At 41.2% G+C, this 20,142-nt stretch overlaps 1 protein-coding gene across 3 annotated transcripts in view; it reads left to right on the top strand.

The window, feature by feature from the left end:
- LOC147316213 (zinc finger matrin-type protein 4) overlaps positions 1-14,426 on the top strand; it is a 64,027-nt gene extending 49,601 nt beyond the window's left edge. For 2 of the 3 annotated variants that reach the window (XM_086259533.1, XM_086259532.1), the window contains one exon: positions 13,435-14,426. In XM_086259533.1, coding sequence (XP_086115659.1) covers positions 13,435-13,456 — 22 coding nt within the window. In that variant the 3' untranslated portion in view covers positions 13,457-14,426. The remainder of the gene's footprint in view (positions 1-13,434) is intronic. The other variant, XR_015124459.1, reaches the window with a different exon arrangement.
- The last annotated feature ends 5,716 nt before the right edge of the window (positions 14,427-20,142 follow it).

Here is a 20,142-nt window from a genome sequence, read left to right as displayed (position 1 = left end):
TTCCAGTTATATATACTTTCAAGCTAAATGTTGCTTCCTTATTCAGAAACAGGTCACTACAGTGGATTGTTATACTTCCTGATACAGCCCAAAGGTTGTGGCTTGCTAACCAAGAGCTAACTAGCCAGCATAGGCTGACACTTTACCCTACCGCCTACTGGTGTTGGCCAGAGGGGCCAATGGCGCGATATGGCAGCCTGGCTTCTGTCAGTCTGCCCCAGGGCAGCTGTGGCTACAACCGTAGCTTGCCTCCACCAGTGTGTGAATGCGAGAGTGAATGAATAGTGGCATTGTAAAGCGCTTTGGGTGCCTTGAAAAGCGCTATATAAATCCAATCCATTATTATTATTATTATTATTACAACTCTCAATTTCTACCCTCTTATCCAAATATGGTTACATTTGATTTGTAAAAGCAAGACAAATGCAATGCAAATACAATTAGATTCAGAACAGAAACCAACTAATGGGTGGCATCATACACTTTCATGTCTTTACTTGAAACAAAAATAGAAAACAACATAGATTTAATGACAAGAGCTGACTTGTATTGTAAATGCCTAAAAACTGACGTTCACTTATTTACATTACTTTTACTTTACCATGCTGTGTGAGGAAAACCATTTGGGGCTGTATTTATCACTGTCACAAAATATACTATAAAAAAGCTCCAACATTAGAAGCGGTATGTTGTTTCAAAGAGTAAGGACTGATGGTTCCATTAGTTTCTGTTTTATCAGATGTATATGTGAGTAAAATGAAATATAATGAAAGTTCCAGCAGATTTGAGAATTACAAAAATAACAATGTGGAATTTATTATAATGAGTCTTTCACAATTAGGCTTGGGTCATTACTGGTTTTAGAAAATCCCAAGGAATCACAGCTGGTGTCTGAGAAATTATATCCACCCGCAGGATGAGACTGTGATATGGAACCGTTACATTTCATGCGTTTGCCATGAGATAGCTGTCAGCATGGTTATAGGCAGGTTAATGGTGCTCGTCTGTGTGCGTGCATGCATCTGTCTGTATTTAAAGGAATACAGTGTAAATTAAGTATTTTATGAATGTATTTGTCAGATAAAAGGGCGCTTGAGGATATTATATTGTTAGTGCAGCTTTCTGCTGTTTTGTTTTTCCTTTTTTAGAAATTTGAAGCTTTTTTTTATTTTTTGGTATTTAACTACCCTAGAGCATATAGCTGTCTGGGCTGCACAGACTAAACTTCTGTAAGCAAGTTAACTCTTAGAGACTGGTGGGTGTAGTGAGAAAAGCAGCAGCAGCTATAACAAGGATGAGAAAGGCAGCGAGAGAAAGAAGTGAGAAAAACAGAAAGCAAAGATTTTCTTTAATCCATTAAAAAATATGTATTTGGTTGTAAGCATAAAGAGCAGATGATGCTCTGTATGTTTATCATGAGAAACATCAGGCCTGTTCTGCCAGCTTTAAAGATCATACAGTGTGAGGACACTTTAAAATAATTGACATATGTTTTCCCATTTGCCTGCACAGTTACTTTGCTTAACTAAGTCACACTATGGAAAACAGTGGTGAAAAAGTTGGTGCAAGTCTGTGCAATGAGCTTGCAGTCTCGTTGCCTTTGAAATAGTTGCGTTAAAAATGGGTCCAGGTCTGTGACAACTGGGAGTCAGTTGCCATCTTCAAAGCAACTTGCAGCGATGAAACTCCAATAAGATGGTATCAGCTGCTACCATCAGTATGAGATTAAATGGGGTCAAGTTGGCAAATGCATGTAATCGGTTTGTGATAACAAGGCGATTAACTATGATAAATTGGCAAAAATTGTAAATCTGTTGCCTTCTGCATGCACAAAAATTCACATTAACTACTTACTGCAACAACCAGTTTTTCCTTTGTTGTAGTGACACAAAAAAGGCGCATTTTCAGACGGTGTTACATTTCAAATAAAGTCTTCATGCAATTTCTGATTTTTCATTTGAATGATTCAGGCAAAAATGTTATAAAAACCAGTGGATGTTAACCAGAACCCACCCATAACCCTAGAAATCTCACTAATCATCTGATGGCTGTTTAAAAAAAGGAGAACGTGTGTCTACAAGTCAGGCACAGAGATAGAGGCAAAGTTTAACCACATTTTTTTCCTACCCACAGTGCTGTCTGGCCCTACTGTGATTTACTGAGATGCAAAGAAGCTTCTCACAGCAGTACAAATAGTATCTGATGTACTAATCAGAGGCTTGTGTGATTTGAAAATGAGAATTAGCAGGTTTTTGTAGTTGTTGAACTTTCATGACAAGTTCGGGTAATAACCTTGAGTAACTCCATGATTACATTTCAGAAGAGATGCTACTCGGAGGAAAAAGTATTTTTTAATACTTGGTAGTAAGACTGAAGGTCACAGAAGTGATTTCAGAAGTCACTCTTCATTTACTTCCACATACCAGTAAGCAAGGTAACTCAATCTAGTCAACCTTGATAAGAGCATAAGCTAAACTCCTGACATGTGCAATTGTTGAGTTGTATAATGTCTCTGTCCAGAGACGGTAAATCATGGGGAACCAGTGGCTCATAACTCTCTCCTTCTGTCAGTTTTACTGTCGCAAAGCAGAGAAGCGGGCAGACACACTGGAAGAGTCATACTTAGGAGAGAGAATGAGAGAGTAAGTAAGACAGATATGTACTAGAGAGACAGCACGCACCACAGACACCAAGAGACAGATGTGACGAGAGATGCAAACAGACACGTTACGTTTGGGACAGAGGAAAAAAGAAATAAAACGGGTATACAGGACACGACAAAAGGCTGAGGAAAAAAACTGATAAGGAGGGACAGACAGACATACAGCAATGAAGTAATACAGACAGAAAGATGCAGAATAAAACAAAATCACAACAGAGTAAATCTCCTTAAACTGAACTGAAAGGTGGGACCAGAGATATGTGGAGCAAATATATAGTGGACAGTGAGATGAACCCATTGTTGCAGACAGCTGTGAGGTTTTACTGCTTAAGATGGAGGTGATGGATTTACAGGGCATGATAGATGAGCCACTGAGGGAGAGGTACCAGGACGATTTACAGGGAAACCACCGAAAGGTCACTGAACAGAAACAGAGGAAGTCCCTCACACATTTTATCTGACAGGCTTCCAGGAAGGTTGTTTGCTGGATATGTCTGCAGAGTTCGTCTTTAGTCATTTCTTTTAGAACAAAGGCATTTACTCAGGTTTGTTCAAAACATTAGGGCATAAAGTTTATAATGCAATAAGTGCTTTAATCCTATAGGCATGAAATAAATCTCTCATAAGACACCGTGTAGTCCTGTGAAAAAACCCACGATTTATTAGCAGCAGTAACTTGAAATAATAATTTTCTGTATGATTTTATCCACGTCTCACATCGCTGTGGAGGAATTTTGTCCCACTCTTCTTTACAGCTTTGATTTGTTTAATTTAATTTGTGGACATTCATTAGTACACAGTTCTCTTAAGTTTCCGCCACAGTATTATACATTGGCTGTTTGCTTGGGAGCACTGTCCTGTTGTATGCACCCAATTTTGGCCAAGCTTTATCTGTCAGAGGGATTGCCTCACAATTGACTCTAAATTACTTTGTTATTCAGGGGAATTCATGGTCTACACAGAGACTGCAAATTGTCCAGGTCCTCTGTCTAAAAAAATTAACCCCAATCATCACTGCTTCACCACTGCGTTTCACAGTTGGCATGAGGTAGTCGTGCTAATATGCTGTGTTTGATTTTCACCAGGCTTCTTCACTTTGGTCTTGTCTGTTCAAAAGACATTGTTCCAGAAGTTCTGTGCTTTGCTCTGTACTTTGCTTACCTAAGGCGCGCTGCCATGTCCTTTTTGGACAGAACAGGCTTTAAACTGACAGCCCTACCAAACAAGCCATACTTATTCAGTCTTCTTGTAATGTACTGTCATAAGGTTTAACATTTATCATGTTAACTGATGCCTGAACAGTCTGAGATGCCACTCTTGGGTTTTCTTTAAGTATTGCTGTGAATTTGCTGGAACGTCCACTCCTGGAGAAATTGTAGCACTGTGCTACAAACACACACCTAAATGCTCCAGAGCAGCAAAGTACCCCTGACTTTATAGAGGTGCTCACACTTGCTGATAATCACTCAATCATATGATTGGCAGGATCAGGCTCCAGTGTGTGTATGTGTGTGTGCGCGTGTGTGTAGTTCAACAGAAGAAGTGTAGCGGCTTGACCATTTATAATGCAAAAATATTCGAAATTACCATCTTCTGTTTTTTTCTTGCTACCGTTTAAAGTATGCAAAAGTCCACGAGAGGGCCTTTATAGCACAAGCAATTTAAAAGTGTGACAGCTGTGAGCCCTTGTGGCGTTATTGCGTGCACATGCTAAATTCTGGAGTCTATGAAAGCAAAAAACTGGTACTGTAAAAAGAGTCCTGCCAGCTCTGTTGCACTGCTGTTATCGATCCTCTGGGAAACAGAGAACAAGACCGAAGGTTCCACCTCATCAGTCTCACTTCCTCTGCCTTCACCCAGTCACTCAGATGAAACAGAAAACAGCCGCCTGAATGTGTGTGTGTGTGTGTGTGTGTGTGTGTGTGTGTGTGTGTGTGTGTGTGTGTGTGTGTGTGTGTGTGTGTGTGTGTGTGTGTGTGAAACCAATAAATCTCTGTTACGCACATCTCCTAACTGTTTCTACATCAGCACGCTTACCATTTTAGCCTTCGCAATAAAAGTGTAGCATCAGGTTTGAGTATGATAGAAAATATTCCACTTTCAGGTTTTATTGTGCTAAAACGTTTGAAAAGTATTTTCCTGCTGACATAAAAGTGCAAACGCAGTTCTATGCACACACCAAGGCTGCAGCACGAATAAAAGACCAGACAACTTCTAAGGAATTGCTAGTTTAGATATGAATGAGGGCAGTGCGTTTTTTTCCTTTGCTTTAGTTGGTTTTGTTGGCTGGCTGGCACGTGGCTTGAGTACAAATGTTTTTACCAAGTCTGTTTCCTTAAAAAAAGAAGCTGTCAAGATGAAATGTCTTTTATATTTTTGTGCATCCCCTCGACCCCAAAAAGGATGAGCAGAGGAGAATGGATAGATGGATGGATGTTGAAATATGAAAAAAAAAAACCGTGCAAAGGAATCTTCTATGATTGTTCCTTTCACAGGACTGGATGGACAAGACTTTGGCAAACTTATGTGCAATCTTACACCCTAAGTTTAAATCTGTGTGTGTGTGTGTGTGTGTGTGTGTGTGTGTGTGTGTGTGTGTGTGTGTGTGTGTGTGTGTGTGTGTGTGTGTGTGTGTGTGTGTGTGTGTTATTTCACACTCAGGATGAGCTTTGGCTTGTGTAAGGAGCTTTCCAAAAAGCACGGCTGACAGCGGCAGGGGATTAGCTCTCACCGAAGAAACATCCATGAAAAATGCGTGTGTGCGTCTGTGTCTGTTTCTGGGGAGTTTGTGTACGAGCGTGTGCTGTTTGGCATTAGGAATGTGTCACCGTAAAACAACAAGAGATTTCTGTATTCTTTAAACAGCTGGATGCATCAACCTGCCAGCTCTGCTTATCAGTACTGCCTGTTTCATACACAGTCAGCTGCAGGTCAGTTGAAATGCTGCAGAGTCCAAGCAGTTGCTTCAGACTGGCTGTTGTAATTGGACCTGTACAGGATGATAACAGCAGAGATATAACTTGATAAACTGGATGGAAGGCTTCCACACTTTACAGTATGTTGCAATTAAATTGATGCACCAAGCTGGCCAGGAGATAGAGACACAAGTAGGCAGCAGACAGAACCGAAACAGACAGATGAGCATTAGATCCCCGTGTTGGTTTCTAACTCGACTACTGCGTGCTAATGGCTAAGTAGAAAAAAGTGAAAATTAAAGAAGGAACATAAGGCCATCAGCCGACAAAAGCTGAGCTGGGATTTTTTGCAGCCCTACTGCTGTGCAAAAATCTGGGAAGTCTTCGCATGATGGGAAGCAGCTCCCAGCAGAGACTGCAAGCCTGCACTCGTAGCACGGGTAATATGAGATCAACTTTTAAAACTTCTATGCAACTTTTTGCCCCACAAAAAAAAAAAATCATTTTGATGGCTGACATACAACACAAGTTAATCTAATGCAGATGTAGCCTGTATATGCTACAAATACAAAGCCGAAGATTATAAATGACTGAATTAATAACTAGGATGTAAAAATAAAGAAATAGTTTGTTGTGAAGTGTGCAGGAGGAACTGAGTAGTCTCCCATCCTGAGCAGGTCTGGTTGTACGGCTTCTTTGTATTGCTGCCAGTTAGCAGCAGGGTGAACGGACTTTGGACGGTTTTCCATGAAGAAGCAGGAGTCAGCTACCTTTGAATCTTGGTCCAGATGTGCCGGTACACAGACACACTATAGTATTTATCAGTTATTTACTCTACGGGTATAACTTCCTGTTTACTGTGAACTGTTTGTCAAGGATTTGCACTAGAAACACTAATTTTTCAGAAAGTTGTCAATTGCAAGAAACAGCCAAATACACCAGCACTAATGTGTCATATTTACCCTTTTATAATACAAATATTGCATTATTTACAGTTTCCACAAAAGAGATTTTATATTACGCAGTAAGTAAACATAAATAAAATTCACTATGATGGGTTTCAGGGCTGTCAAAATTGGCAACAAAATCATATTTTTAATCTTTAATTGTTTTATTTTACATCCATTAAGTTAGCTCATGTATTTAATTGCTTTACTCTTAGTATTAACTATTATTTATTTATAAAAAACTTCCAGGAAAGGTTAGAGCCAGATAACTGTTTTGAGTTTACACCTTTTACCTTCAGTTCGTCAGCTTATGTTCTCTAATTAAAGCCAGCTAAATTATTCACTGCTCTCTCTCTGTGTGTGTCTTTACTCCTGCTGAGATGTGTCTGAAGACTGGAGCAGTGAGAGCTGCATTAGGTGTGCACCACACAGTTGTTCAAAGTTGACCAACACAGTATGTGCTGTTGCAGGATAGCACTCAGTTAACAAGCCAGAAACTTTGCCTCTATCTCATTTTTTAATATTTTTATTATATATATTTTTTTTTCTTTTTTTTTTTTGCCTGTCCCGTTTGGCTCTTTTGCCATCAGAATTGTTGTCTAAAGGCAAAGAAAGATGCCCAATGGATTTACTTTACCAAATTGACCATCCCAGCCTTGCCATAATGGTCCATTTGATTCACCTTTTATTGTTTATTTTATTTTCACTTACTGAATACGGGACAGACTTGACTGGGGGAAAGAAGGGGAGAAAGAAAGAGGGAAAGAGAAACAGCTGAGAAGAGGGACGGGGGAGAAGGGCAAAAACCAAAAACCAACAGAATGAGCAGAAAAAGAAAAAAAGAAAAAAAATGCATATATCAATCACCTGGATCACCTGCTGAGAAAGAAAAAAGAAAACAAGCAGAAGAGAACAAGAGTAATAGAATAAACAACATCACAATGATATATGGGAATATGACAGTAAATACTAAATATTAAACATTATTGTGCAGCACATAAGATCAACAGAACACAGTGTGCTTTGAGGTAGGAGCCAAAAAGGGTGTAGTTTGTGGGTGTGATCACCCGTGTGTACACCTGTGAGCATGGACGCGTTTGTTTTTTGTTTTTTAAAAGGTTCCTTCATGTAATGATCTGCTAGAGGGTGTGGGGGGGCCACAGCCCCGTCCTCCAGGGCATGAAGCAGGTATGGAGGAGATCAAAACTCCAGACATCCAGAGGCCCCCAGAACACAAGAGACCAAGGAAGACCAACAGAGGGGCAGCTGCGCCACTGTCCCAGAAAGAGCTGAGGAGAGTCCCAGATGAGGGCTCACTCAGCAGCCGCGGAGCAGAAGCCAGGGGGAGTTGCAGTGACGCGCCCGTGAGCTCCGCCGGCAGCCAGCCGTGCCTGAGTGACCGAGCCCCAGGCCGAGAGGCCGGGGGCACCCCACCTCCGAAGTGGCCCGAGCAAGCCCCAGGCTCCAGGCCCCAATAAGCGGCCGCCAAGGAGTGAGCCGGTGTGTACCCGGACGCCCACCCCCGGACACAAAGAACCACCAACGCACCGATGTCTGAGGGAGTCCGCCACTGGCAGGGGAAGTGGTGGTAGGGGGAGATAGGCCTCCAAACCTTGGAGGGCCTGAGATGTCCCCAGAGAGGTGGCGCCTGACACCCAACCTGACATATAGACACAGAAATACAGGCACACACAGACACAAACATCCATTCCCACCCTCATGCTCTCATATACACTTACTCCACACTCAACCAACGTGGAGACAGACATAAAGAGACGCTGTACACACGATCACACTCCCCAAGCGTACTCTACAAACCGGGTCTAGGTACCCTTGCCCCTGGAGGGGGGGAACTGCCCCCAGACCCAGGTGGTGTTACCCTTTTCCCTGCGGTGGGGGGAGGCAGACCGCCCCGACTCCGCAGCAGCAGGGAGGCCCCACACTCCAGACCGCAGTCGGACGGCCAACTCCTCCTCCTAGCCCCCCCGCTCCAGCAGGTCGCAGAGAAAGCATTTTTTAATATTTTTATTATATATTTTAACGTGTTTTTCACAATTAAATGTCTGTCTTTTTAAATATTAATTAGTTCCTATAATCAAATCTAGAATATTAATCAACAGTACTACTTTGAGTGGTTTGGGCTTGCAAAACTTCTATTAAAGAACTCATAACTGACATAAAGACTACCTTAAAGGCTTTTTTAAGGCTATTTTCCAGTAAATATAAAGCATACTGACAGATCCAGATAAGATTCTATGTGTGTAAAGATACACTGAAAGTAAAAAGTAAACAAAGAAACGTCACTAATTACCTACTTGGAACCCACAAGTGAAAACCAAGTGCAGTAGAGTGTATTTCACTTGATGTGAGCTGTCAGTATGGTTATAATATATACTTATTCTCTGACCAATGACACTGCCTGAACTTTAACTGCCCATTTAATATTGTTTCCATTCACATCACCCACTAGGTTTGCATGGCCTTTGCTTTCTGGGCGCTTTGTTTTGATATATTTCGACCTCTGGCTTGCTTTAATGTGTGTTTATGCTGATGTTGCCGTAGGCCCCAGAGGTATGATGGTGAGGTCTGGGACAATCCATTTAGCCTACTCACCCTGGTAATTATTTAGCGTCAGAGAACACAGACACAAAATAGACTAATGCACATTTAAAAGGGAAAGGCTCAGAGAGAGGGTGGCAACGACAGTTGGAGATTACAGTGCTTATTGTAAGATAAATCCCATGCAAATGGTTGACTTGTCGACCTGCTAATAGGCCAGGCTTGCTATATGCATGCATGTGTAATAGCCCCACCAATGTGTGTGTGCATCCTCTCACCGCTTGAGGCGAGGAAAAGGTTAATTCAGGATTCATCGGTTGGCTCTCGTCTCACATGCCCCCTCTGTCACACTTGAACACACACACACTCAGAGGTAGGCTCATGCCTTGGGCTCTTTTCATCTCCCCCAAAGGTATTTGTCCTTGTCTTCCCTTACACCTTTCACCCGAAAATCAGACAAACAGGCAGACTTTGTATGCAGACACACACACACGTACACACAAGCTTACGCATACACCGCCCTGGGTGTTGCTGTCCGTTAACTTAATAAGGTAAGGGTGAGTTTTATTTATTTGATTTTTATTTTTTTAGGGTGGTGGTTTGTGTTGGGGGATGGGGTTAGCCGGATCATGCGTGAACCATGACTCACATCGCTGCTCCCTTTGCAACTGCCACTGCTGAACTGTATACCTGACATGCAAAAACACACACACGCATCCAAAGCGTGCCAAGGTGACCTTCACATCCTCACCAACACCTCCCTCGGACACACAGGCTCGTGCACTGCTTCTGCCCTCTTTCGCACACACATTCTCATCCCCATATATCTTACATCCCACATGTGTGGCCCTGGGAGAGATTATTGGATTAGTCTATTTATTAACGACCCCATCCACTCACAGACCGTGACCTTTATTTGTACCCCTTCCCCAGCTTCACCTTCTAGTGTCCTGCTGCTTTTCTTGGCTCTGTCATCTTTCCAGCCTTCATCGTTCTATTCCTCACCATGTAACACCTTGCTCATACACTGGACTAATAAAAGTATGGCAGGGCTTTTTTCAAGGATAGTCATCACCACTAAAATGTTTTCTTGACTGGATAAAATTGATTCAATCATAATAAATATTTTTTTGTTAGGTAAACGTTAAAAAGAAACAGAAAAGCGCTTACAAATTTACTATGTCAAAAGCACTCAATGTAAAAGTTGAAGGCATTATGCAAAAGGGAGGAACATGTTGGGTGTTTGTGTATTCACTACACACTCAGCAGATCCCTCGACCATGTTGCTCTATAGAAACCGCCAAGGGACATTTTCCAAACAATATGATAAATAACCTGGTAATTAATGGAAGCTGGGACCTGCAAGTTCAAACATATTATTGAGCAAACATAACATACAGACCTGAATTTAAACACAATTACAATTCCCTCACATTTACCCAGGGAAAATTTCAAACCATAATATAAATCCTAGAAACCATTCACAGCCTTTACTTTACTTAATTATTTTATGGAAAATAAAGCTCCCTGAATCAGTTATTACACTGCCCTTTATGAAATTGCTTTATACTTACAAGAAATAAATAAAGTATGCCACTGGCTTTCAAGCATCAGGGGAAAAAGCCCCTTGAGTAAAAAATATATATGTACCTCTCTCACCATAAGATGTGATAGAATTGCTCAAACATGCTATAGTGTGTATTAATTATTTTTTGTACAGGCATGACTTCCCTTTGAAGTGATTGTGAAATGTTTGGCACGGCTTTGCGCACTGCATGCACACATTTTTTAATTTTTTATTTATTTATTTTTTTAAAAGGCTGCACTCCATATTGCATTATTAAACAACTGGAGACATGCCCTTCACATGGCAACCACAAGAAAACTGTGAAATAGGATGTTTTGACCTTGTGCATCACTGAACATGGTGCTAGCAATATTATTGTGCGTTCATATGAAAACCAACTGTAAAAGCTGAAGGACATGGGGTGGAATTTATTGTGGATTTGCTGTAGTACATATTTGTGCCACCAGGTGGAGCCTGTCACTGTTGATGGAGTTAAAAGGTGTACCTGCTGACAGGTTGTAAATTGTAAAACACGTGAGTCTTCCTGCTAGTGAAGAAAAAAAACATCGTCCGCTTAACTGTACCAGTCTAATGATTTATTTAACACAAAGATTTTTAAAAAAAATCTGGTAGCTTTGTCGTTTAGCCAACTACCTGAGGCTGAAGCTAACAACCAATGAACTTATGCGATAGCAAGGTGAGTTCGTCTGTCCCTCCACAGAATGATTGGTCAGATGTTAGCAAAATGGCATTTGTACTGGATTTGACTTTTTAATGAATTGTGATTCTCATTAGTTTGTGCAATGCAGCCAACCAACAATAAAACGTATCACTGTCTTTCTGTACTTGACACATTAAAATAACCTGTAACCTGTGATGTATCATCAGCCGGATAAACATTGTCATCATTAACGGTAATAATGCTCTGGATCAAGAAAGAATGTTAAACATATGCTGATGGAACCTCCTAAAATATGAAGATTGCTTGAATAAATATCAGTCCACATCTGAGTGGTCGCAAGAATCAATAAATGTAAACTAATTAGAATCAACCGTAAACTGTAAACCTGATGTTAAATGAAGAAGGGATGCTACACAGTGGTGAGCATGGTCCTTTGAGACGTGTTCCTGCCATCAAATTCAAAATGGGTATTATTTATTTATTCAGAATAAATTGTTTATGCTGTATTTAAACGGCTGCATTTTGTTTTGTTCAGTGTCCCAAGTGCTTGTATTGGGATTTGTAGAATGGTCAAAACAAAAATCTCTGGATAAAATTATTTGTTTAGATAATTACTTTGTGTATCAATAACACCTTTTGTGTATGATGTTTACATATTTATGTAGAATGTACAAAGAATTTGGATTCAGGCCCTTTTTGTCTATCAGCTTACATCATTCTGTTGACTTTCTTTGACCCCTTCTTCTACCCCACAGTGTTTTCGCTCTGCCCCTCCCACCTTGTTGCCCTCCTGCCCCTCCTTGCTGCTACCTGTCCCGTCAGAGAGAACAATACAAGCTACCAGAGTCGTGCCCTCCACTCTTCAGAGAATCTAACGTGCTAGATGAGTCCTGACAGACCAGACAGGGTGTAGAGGCCACTGTTTTAACAGCCATTACCGGAATAGGTGCTGACAGCTATGGTGCCCATGAATCCTCTCTCTTTCTCTCACTCCATTTCAGCTGGCAACGTGTGTGTGTGTTTCTGTGTGAGCGGAGGAGATGCTGGGTGGGTGGGGACAACAGCCCAATTAGGACAGGAATGACAGTTTAACAAGGACTGAGCTGAAAATGGTGGAATTTGTTGTGGTTTTCGGGGGACACGTTGTCAGACTCAGACTGATACAGACGTATGAAGCCAAACATCTCATTTTCACTTGACTTTTATCTCAGTTTGTAGAAGTTTAGCTCATACTGGAGAGAAAACCTCTCAAAACAGCATCATGAAAGTTAAAAGGCACCTCAAACTGACGTGAGAAACAATTACACAACAGCGTTGCCGAGATGAAGGAAGTGTTGCGCATTATTGTTGAGATTTCTGCTATGACATTTAGAAAAGTGAAATACCAAGCACTCATTTCATTTTCTCAATATCAGCTGTGGGATTTCTCAAGAATCGAGTCCTTTGAACACCCTGCCCTAAAAATGCCTACTCAGTTAGGTGTGTGTTGCGTGGCGTGATCTTCAATCCGATTTATCTCCTTGTTTTAATTAAATGCGGCATGTTTGCCGCCACACTTGCTTTGTTTCGTGGCGATAAAGCCGCAGAATGCAGCCGCAGCAGCCGTCATCATGAAAAACAATCAGCGGTTCAAGATAAAGGCTAAATCCACAGTAATTACCGCACCTTAAACATGAGGGTTTATGCTCGTATCTTTCCTCTTTGTTTCAATTTGGAGTATAGCCAGATAGAAGGCTGCTGTAATTATGAGAAGATTGTGAAACCGGATTATTGGTTAATGCTTTACATAAAGTCGAGCTGTCACTCCCGGTAAAAGGGAATTCTTTTCAGTGCAGCAGATAATACGATATAATAACAGCAATCCAAGGTTACAATGTCTCGTTATATTACAAATGACGACTGCGCTATATGAAAAACGGTACGAGACGCGGATTTACAGGTAAATTAAATTGCTTCCACGGGACCAAACATATCAGACACTAAAATATCTTTCGCCCCATGGGCTTGATATTCCCTGTGGTTAAAGAGCCCTGTCTTGTCGGATCTGCCTATGTCAGAGACAGAACACGACTAACAAATTCTTTTCTGTGTTTTGTTTTCAGCCTGAAGCAACACCAGCAGTAAGTCAGAGAGACAGGCCACTCTGGAAAGAAGAAGTGATGAAGACAGAGATTATTGGAATAAACAACTTCCGAAAAGAGGACTTGTCTTAGTATGCGAGAGTATGCGAAAGTCGTGCAGTGCAACTTCAGTATGCGTGTGTTTGTGTATATAGCCTATATGTGTGTCATAGGCACTTATGCACACATCTGCAGTACGAGTGCGTGGGTCATTGTGAGTGTGTTAATTTCTATCTTTAATCAAAAAATAATATATCTTTGAGATCTATTCAGCACCTTCAACGAGCTCTAAACACCGGCGTCCGTCAGAAGACCTGCGGCTGTGTATTGCCATGTAATTCCAGTGTGAACCACAATCCTGAAATTGAAATGATGTCAGCGCATTGCTCGGAGTGGTGAAAACCATGACAATGATCGTCACAGAACAGCAGTTACAGTAACCATGTAACTAGCAGTCCCCCGCCCCCAAGTGCTCTGACCGTGAACCAAGTCTGACCAGAATCTTGTGTTTCAACGTGTATTTAATATGCAGTGATGCTGACGGTGCCGTGAGCGCGGCTCACTTTCAGACCACTTGAGACCTACTCAGGCCCAGACTTTCAAGGACAAGAAACTTCCCGATGACCTCAGCCATTGCAGATTGCATGAATTTCCATAACTTCAAAAAGCTGTTGGTTTGAATCTAGTGTTGTCTACCAATTGCGGATGTGCCACTTTGAAACCCATTTTCACATATGCCAAAATAATCAAAACCTGAAGATTAAAAGGGAGAGAAAAGTAGCAAAGAAACTATTGAACTTCTGCTCTGAAGAGGGTCTGTGCAACTCTGTGAATCATTTACTGCTCAAAACATTCCCATAGCACTAAATACTGATGTCAGATGCAGTCTGGAGGTGATAAAAAAAATCTTTCTGAGAAGGGCAACATGTACAGTGGGGCAAAAAAGTATTTAGTCAGCCACCGATTGTGCAAGTTCCCCCACTTAAAATGATGACAGAGGTCAGTAATTTGCACCACAGGTACACTTCAACTGTGAGAGACAGAATGTGAAAAAAAAATCCATGAATTCACATGGTAGGATTTGTAAAGAATTTATTCGTAAATCAGGGTGGAAAATAAGTATTTGGTCACCTCAAACAAGGAAAATCTCTGGCTCTCACAGACCTGTAACGTCTTCTGTAAGAAGCTTTTCCGTCCCCCACTCGTTACCTGTATGAATGGCACCTGTTTGAACTCATCATCTGTATAAAAGACACCTGTCCACAGCCTCAAACAGTCAGACTCCAAACTCCACCATGGCCAAGACCAAAGAGCTTTCGAAGGACACCAGGAAAAGTATTGTAGACCTGCACCAGACTGGGAAGAGTGAATCTACAATAGGCAAGCAGCTTGGTGTGAAAAAATCAACTGTGGGAGCAATCATCAGAAAATGGAAGACATACAAGACCACTGATAATCTCCCTCGATCTGGGGCTCCACGCAAGATCTCATCCCGTGGGGTCAAAATGATCATGAGAACGGTGAGCAAAGATCCCAGAACCACACGGGGGGACCTGGTGAATGACCTGCAGAGAGCTGGGACCAAAGTAACAAAGGTCACCATCAGTAACACACTACAACGGCAGGGAATCAAATCCCGCAGTGCCAGACGTGTTCCGCTGCTGAAGCCAGTGCATGTCCAGGCCCGTCTGAAGTTTGCCAGAGAGCACATGGATGATACAGCAGAGGATTGGGAGAATGTCATGTGGTCAGATGAAACCAAAGTAGAACTTTTTGGTATAAACTCAACTCATCGTGTTTGGAGGAACAAGAATACTGAGTTGCACCCCAAGAACACCATACCTACTGTGAAGCATGGGGGTGGAAACATCATGCTATGGGGCTGTTTTTCTGCCAAGGGGACAGGACGACTGATCCGTGTTAAGGACAGAATGAATGGGGCCATGTATCGTGAGATTTTGAGCCAAAACCTCCTTCCATCAGTGAGAACTTTGAAGATGAAACGAGGCTGGGTCTTCCAACATGACAATGATCCAAAACACACCGCCCGGGCAACAAAGGAGTGGCTCCGTAAGAAGCATTTGAAAGTCCTGGAGTGGCCTAGCCAGTCTCCAGACCTCAACCCCATAGAAAATCTGTGGCGGGAGTTGAAAGTCCGTGTTGCTCGGCGACAGCCCCAAAACATCTCTGCTCTCAAGAAGATCTGCATGGAGGAATGGGCCAAAATACCAGCTACTGTGTGTGCAAACCTGGTAAAGACCTATAGTAAACGTTTGACCTCTGTTATTGCCAACAAAGGTTATGTTACAAAGTATTGAGTTGTATTTTTATTATTGACCAAATACTTATTTTCCACCCTGATTTACGAATAAATTCTTTACAAATCCTACCATGTGGATTCATGGAATTTTTTTTTCACATTCTGTCTCTCACAGTTGAAGTGTACCTCTGGTGCAAATTACTGACCTCTGTCATCATTTTAAGTGGGGGAACTTGCACAATCGGTGGCTGACTAAATACTTTTTTGCCCCACTAGATATGTTTTTTATTTTTCTGTTACTGCCAGAATAAAGAAACTTCACACTTATGTAGCAGCCACTGTACAATACAACTGGGGTGTAATTCAATGCATGCAAAGTGTAGAACATTGCATTCACTTGCCTTCTTGAAACCTACTTCTCGCGCATTTTGGTAATAGCGCTGCTTTGTAGTGATAGCTAGGTAATGAATTAATGCACATGCTTGTACCTGAACAAAGAAATCACCTTTTAGTGCTGAACTGCCTTCATCTCAACATCTTACCAATTCATCAAAAAAATAAAGAGGAGAGCCTTTTTAGATATTAGTCCAGTAACCACTGCACAACAACCTCATTCGTAAGTGTCTTCAGGCTGAAAAGTGTATTTAAACAATGGTCTGTAGCACCACAAGAAGACGTGCTCCACTTTCCCATGCTGGCACATCACATTGGCTATGAGCAGGGGAAAAGACTGAGAAATACAGCAGTCAATGCAAAGCTACCCTCTGTTTGTTCTTGTTGGTCATCTGTAAACACATTAAAAGGTTGTTGCTTTTCTATTTTGCTTATTTCGCGGTGAAGAGAGTGAACTACATATTACTTGATTAGAAACTATTTTTCTTCTGCAGATATATGGTTGAGATATATGGTTTTTATGCAATCGTGCTAATAGTAACAACCATACAATGTGGGTTTGAAGTGAAATAGTTCAACAAAGCAAAAAAAGCGGTTTGTGTAAATAAAGCAGTAGCGACAGGTGAAGTTCGTGTTTTTAGTAGTACAGGATTTTTGTATTCATAGTGTTTATCTCCACTGAGCCACAGATGATAAGCGAAATGTTTCTTATATTATTGAAAAATACAAATATGTTGGCACTGGGATGAGAGTCTTTTGTTGGGTCATGTTTTTCATAGATAAACATAAGTGAAAATAAAGTAATGGTGACTCAAAGAGTCGGCGATGATGGACCAAAACTCTGTGTTTGGAAGCCAGTGAGTCATCACATTCATTTAGAGGGATTCTGATAGCCGTCATTTTCGTGAGGAAAACTGCAGTCGCTATAAAGACAGTCCCTGCAGAGAAACATCTGAAATGCCAGTGGATTCCTAAAGCTGCCAAAACAACAAAGTGGGACTACAAACCGCTGGATATTTTTATACCATAACAAAACCACAAAAACAAGAAGTCTGTTTCTTGCTTGTCGATGTGCATCATGACTGTTCTGATGACTATTTACACTGACTTCATTCTTTCAAACACTAGTGTATTCACAATAGGAGTGATGTCTGTGTGTGACGATATCACAGTCTGTGCAGATGATGACTGCGCCATGAGTCACATATTTTAGCAGATGTTACATAATATATGACAGAGATGTATCTATGGGTAGGAACTGTGTGATATGATGCTTGCGGGTGGGTGTCTGTGAATCTATCAACTGTGGAAGCCTTGCTGTGAGCTATGCAGCCTGAGCACATTTGTAAACACACGATGATGAATACAATGGTACCTACAGTACATCTATTTTCTCTTGCAAAAACCACAAGTGTGTATTCCTTTTTCTGACTGTGTGTGACACCATGAATACGTCTGAAATGTCCTCTTACTTAAGCATTCATCTGTTATCACACTGCTCAACTTCACAATTTGCAGTAACAAATAAGACCTCAGTCAGACAGCCCTGGAAACTGGTTGGCAACCCAGTTGCCAGGGAAAACTGTATTCCCCAACCAGCTGGGGAGTGGTTGCCTTCTGTAACTAGCTGAAATCTGTTGCAAAACGCACACATCACTGAAAAAACCTCCTTGTGATTGCTTTGGTTGCTGGCACATTGCTCCGGTCAACCATGGAGACTTGTGTTGTCTGCAAACACTCTTTGAAATTTGAAAGCATGACACAAACTGTTAACAGACCTTTCACCTTCAAAGTGAAAGTTGTACCGTAGCCTTGCAATCAACACCTTTCAAAATCTGCAGCTTTTCCAAAGAGTGTCACACTTTCACTGGGAGAGCAGTTAGTGCTTGGTTGTAGACCAACAGGCAATATTTCCACACTACAGCCTACTGCTGATCAAACCAATTGCAAGGACCACCTACCATTGCAAGTAAGTTTTCGATGCAGCACTATATAAGTCTTTATAACCAGTTTTGCCTAGTGACTTCCAGGAGCAACCTGAGATCCGGTCAGGGAATTCACATTTTTCCATAGGATTCAAAGCTTGCTAGGCTAACTGGTCACTAACCAGTCTCCAGGGCTGTTGACTGGGGCTTTAGCAATCGATTTCACAGACAGCCAGCAACCACTCACCAACAAATTGGGGAATACACACTTTTCCTTAGCGACAGATAGTTGCCTGTGGTCTATAGGGCCTGAGTGACAGATCTAAATGATTTAGTTTATCGACAAATCTCATCACTTTCTTTGCCACTTCCTTCTCCAAACTGACTTTTTTATATGCTCCTTAGACAAATTATAATACAGCACATGAGACAAAGACAAAGGTGCTCTGTCGTTTTATACACAGAAATAATTGTAGTTGAAATTGTGGGTCAAAGGCATTATTCCTTATACTGCAAAATCTGACTCTGAAAAGAATTTCTATATTAATAGTCACATTGATAATGATTCTACTAAATTCATAGAGGTTTAGAAAAGTAGAAAAATTCAAGAACTAATTAAAGATTTTATTCATTCCTAGTGGGATAGTTTACTGTCATTTACTATCATTAGTGTTTCTTTATTATTTATTTATTTATTTTTCAGGAATTAAACCATGTTCTTGCAAAATGGTATCTGCTGAAATATCAGCTTTTACTTCATGGCGATAAATTCCACCAACCATAACCAATCTACAGATCAACATATCATGCAGATTTAGCTGATGTCCTTATTCCTGCCAGACTGCTGGAGGCTCTTATAAATACACAAGCTGTTATACCTGTATGTTCACCATGGTGACGGCTCATTATTAAAGTAGGAAGCATGTGAAAAGGGAAAAAATTCATGGCCGGGGACTGAACACTGTGTGTTTGTCATTTGTGTGTGTGTTTGGAATAAAAGCAGAAAATGCTGGAAGGTTTTGTATGAAAACGAGTCGAAGGGAAACAAACAGCCTTAAAGTTTGGTTCCCAAAATAGTTTATGTAGATTCGGAGTAACAGAGGAGGAAAGTTTGGGTGGGGTGTGCCAAGAGCAACCTCACAAGCACACACAGATGCTTTCTTTAAACTTTTATTTAAATAAATGAGCATAATAACGTGCTGAGTGGAGTGAGGCTGAGCTGCAGGAAATCTTTATCATATATTGTTGTAATTTTCTTCCTAGAAACCAAATTGTTATTCCAAGCAAAAAGGAAAGAAAAAGAAGAAGAAAACAGAACACTAATTGCATAAAAACAAGTGCAAGAGAAAGGGAGAAGAGGAAGCAGCAGGTGGGAGAGAGTATCAGTGTAAACAGCAGCCACTGAGCACTATGGTGCGATGTAGTCAACAGGAGATGAGCTAAATAAAATATTAATTCTGGTATTATGTCATTTGCACTGCACCACCCAACCTCTGTGTACTAGTCAGTGGGTATGAGAATACTAGGCCATCGCTCCACTTAGGCAGCAGTAGGGTATGCTATCTGAGCTCATCCATATTCATGACCCTATCACTGTAACCCCATGTTCTACTGGGATGGGTTTTTGAAAAGGAAATCTTTTCACTGTAGGTGCAGTTCACAGCTCGCTTTCTTCTAGTCCTGCCATGACCCAGCATCACCGTGGAGTTTACGCTGAATTAAATGCAGTAATCAACTTAAAAGACATCAAGGGATATCAGTGAGTCACACTGATGGTACCCAACGATTTTACAGTTATCTCTCTGCGACAGCGTACAACCACCCCATTATGAGAAGCATGTGTTGAAAATGTCACAATAAAGATTTGGTACGTCTCCAGCTGACATTTTAAAGGACATGTGTGGCACAGGGTGTGAACAAAGCTAAATCCCACACTGAGTCCATGAGTGTGTACCGACACCACGTCTTAAATTTGCAAAGGAGCTGAATCGAAAAAGGCAGACTTTCAGGGGAGATTGTTCAAAACTTTTCTTTGATTTGACAATATTTTATTTTGTTGAAGAATAACAATGCCTGCCTTGTGGAAAAGGTTATGCTGACTGAAACCGGAAT

The sequence above is a fragment of the Aulonocara sp. 'chitande type north' Nkhata Bay genome, linkage group LG13, assembly GCF_057382095.1.
Source record: "Aulonocara sp. 'chitande type north' Nkhata Bay isolate Kocher_YH1m ecotype deep benthic linkage group LG13, A_spYH_male_GT1.1, whole genome shotgun sequence".
NCBI classification, from domain to species: Eukaryota; Metazoa; Chordata; class Actinopteri; order Cichliformes; family Cichlidae; genus Aulonocara; species Aulonocara sp. 'chitande type north' Nkhata Bay.
Note: the sequence above shows the minus strand (reverse complement) of the source record. Positions and strands in the feature narration are given on the sequence as shown.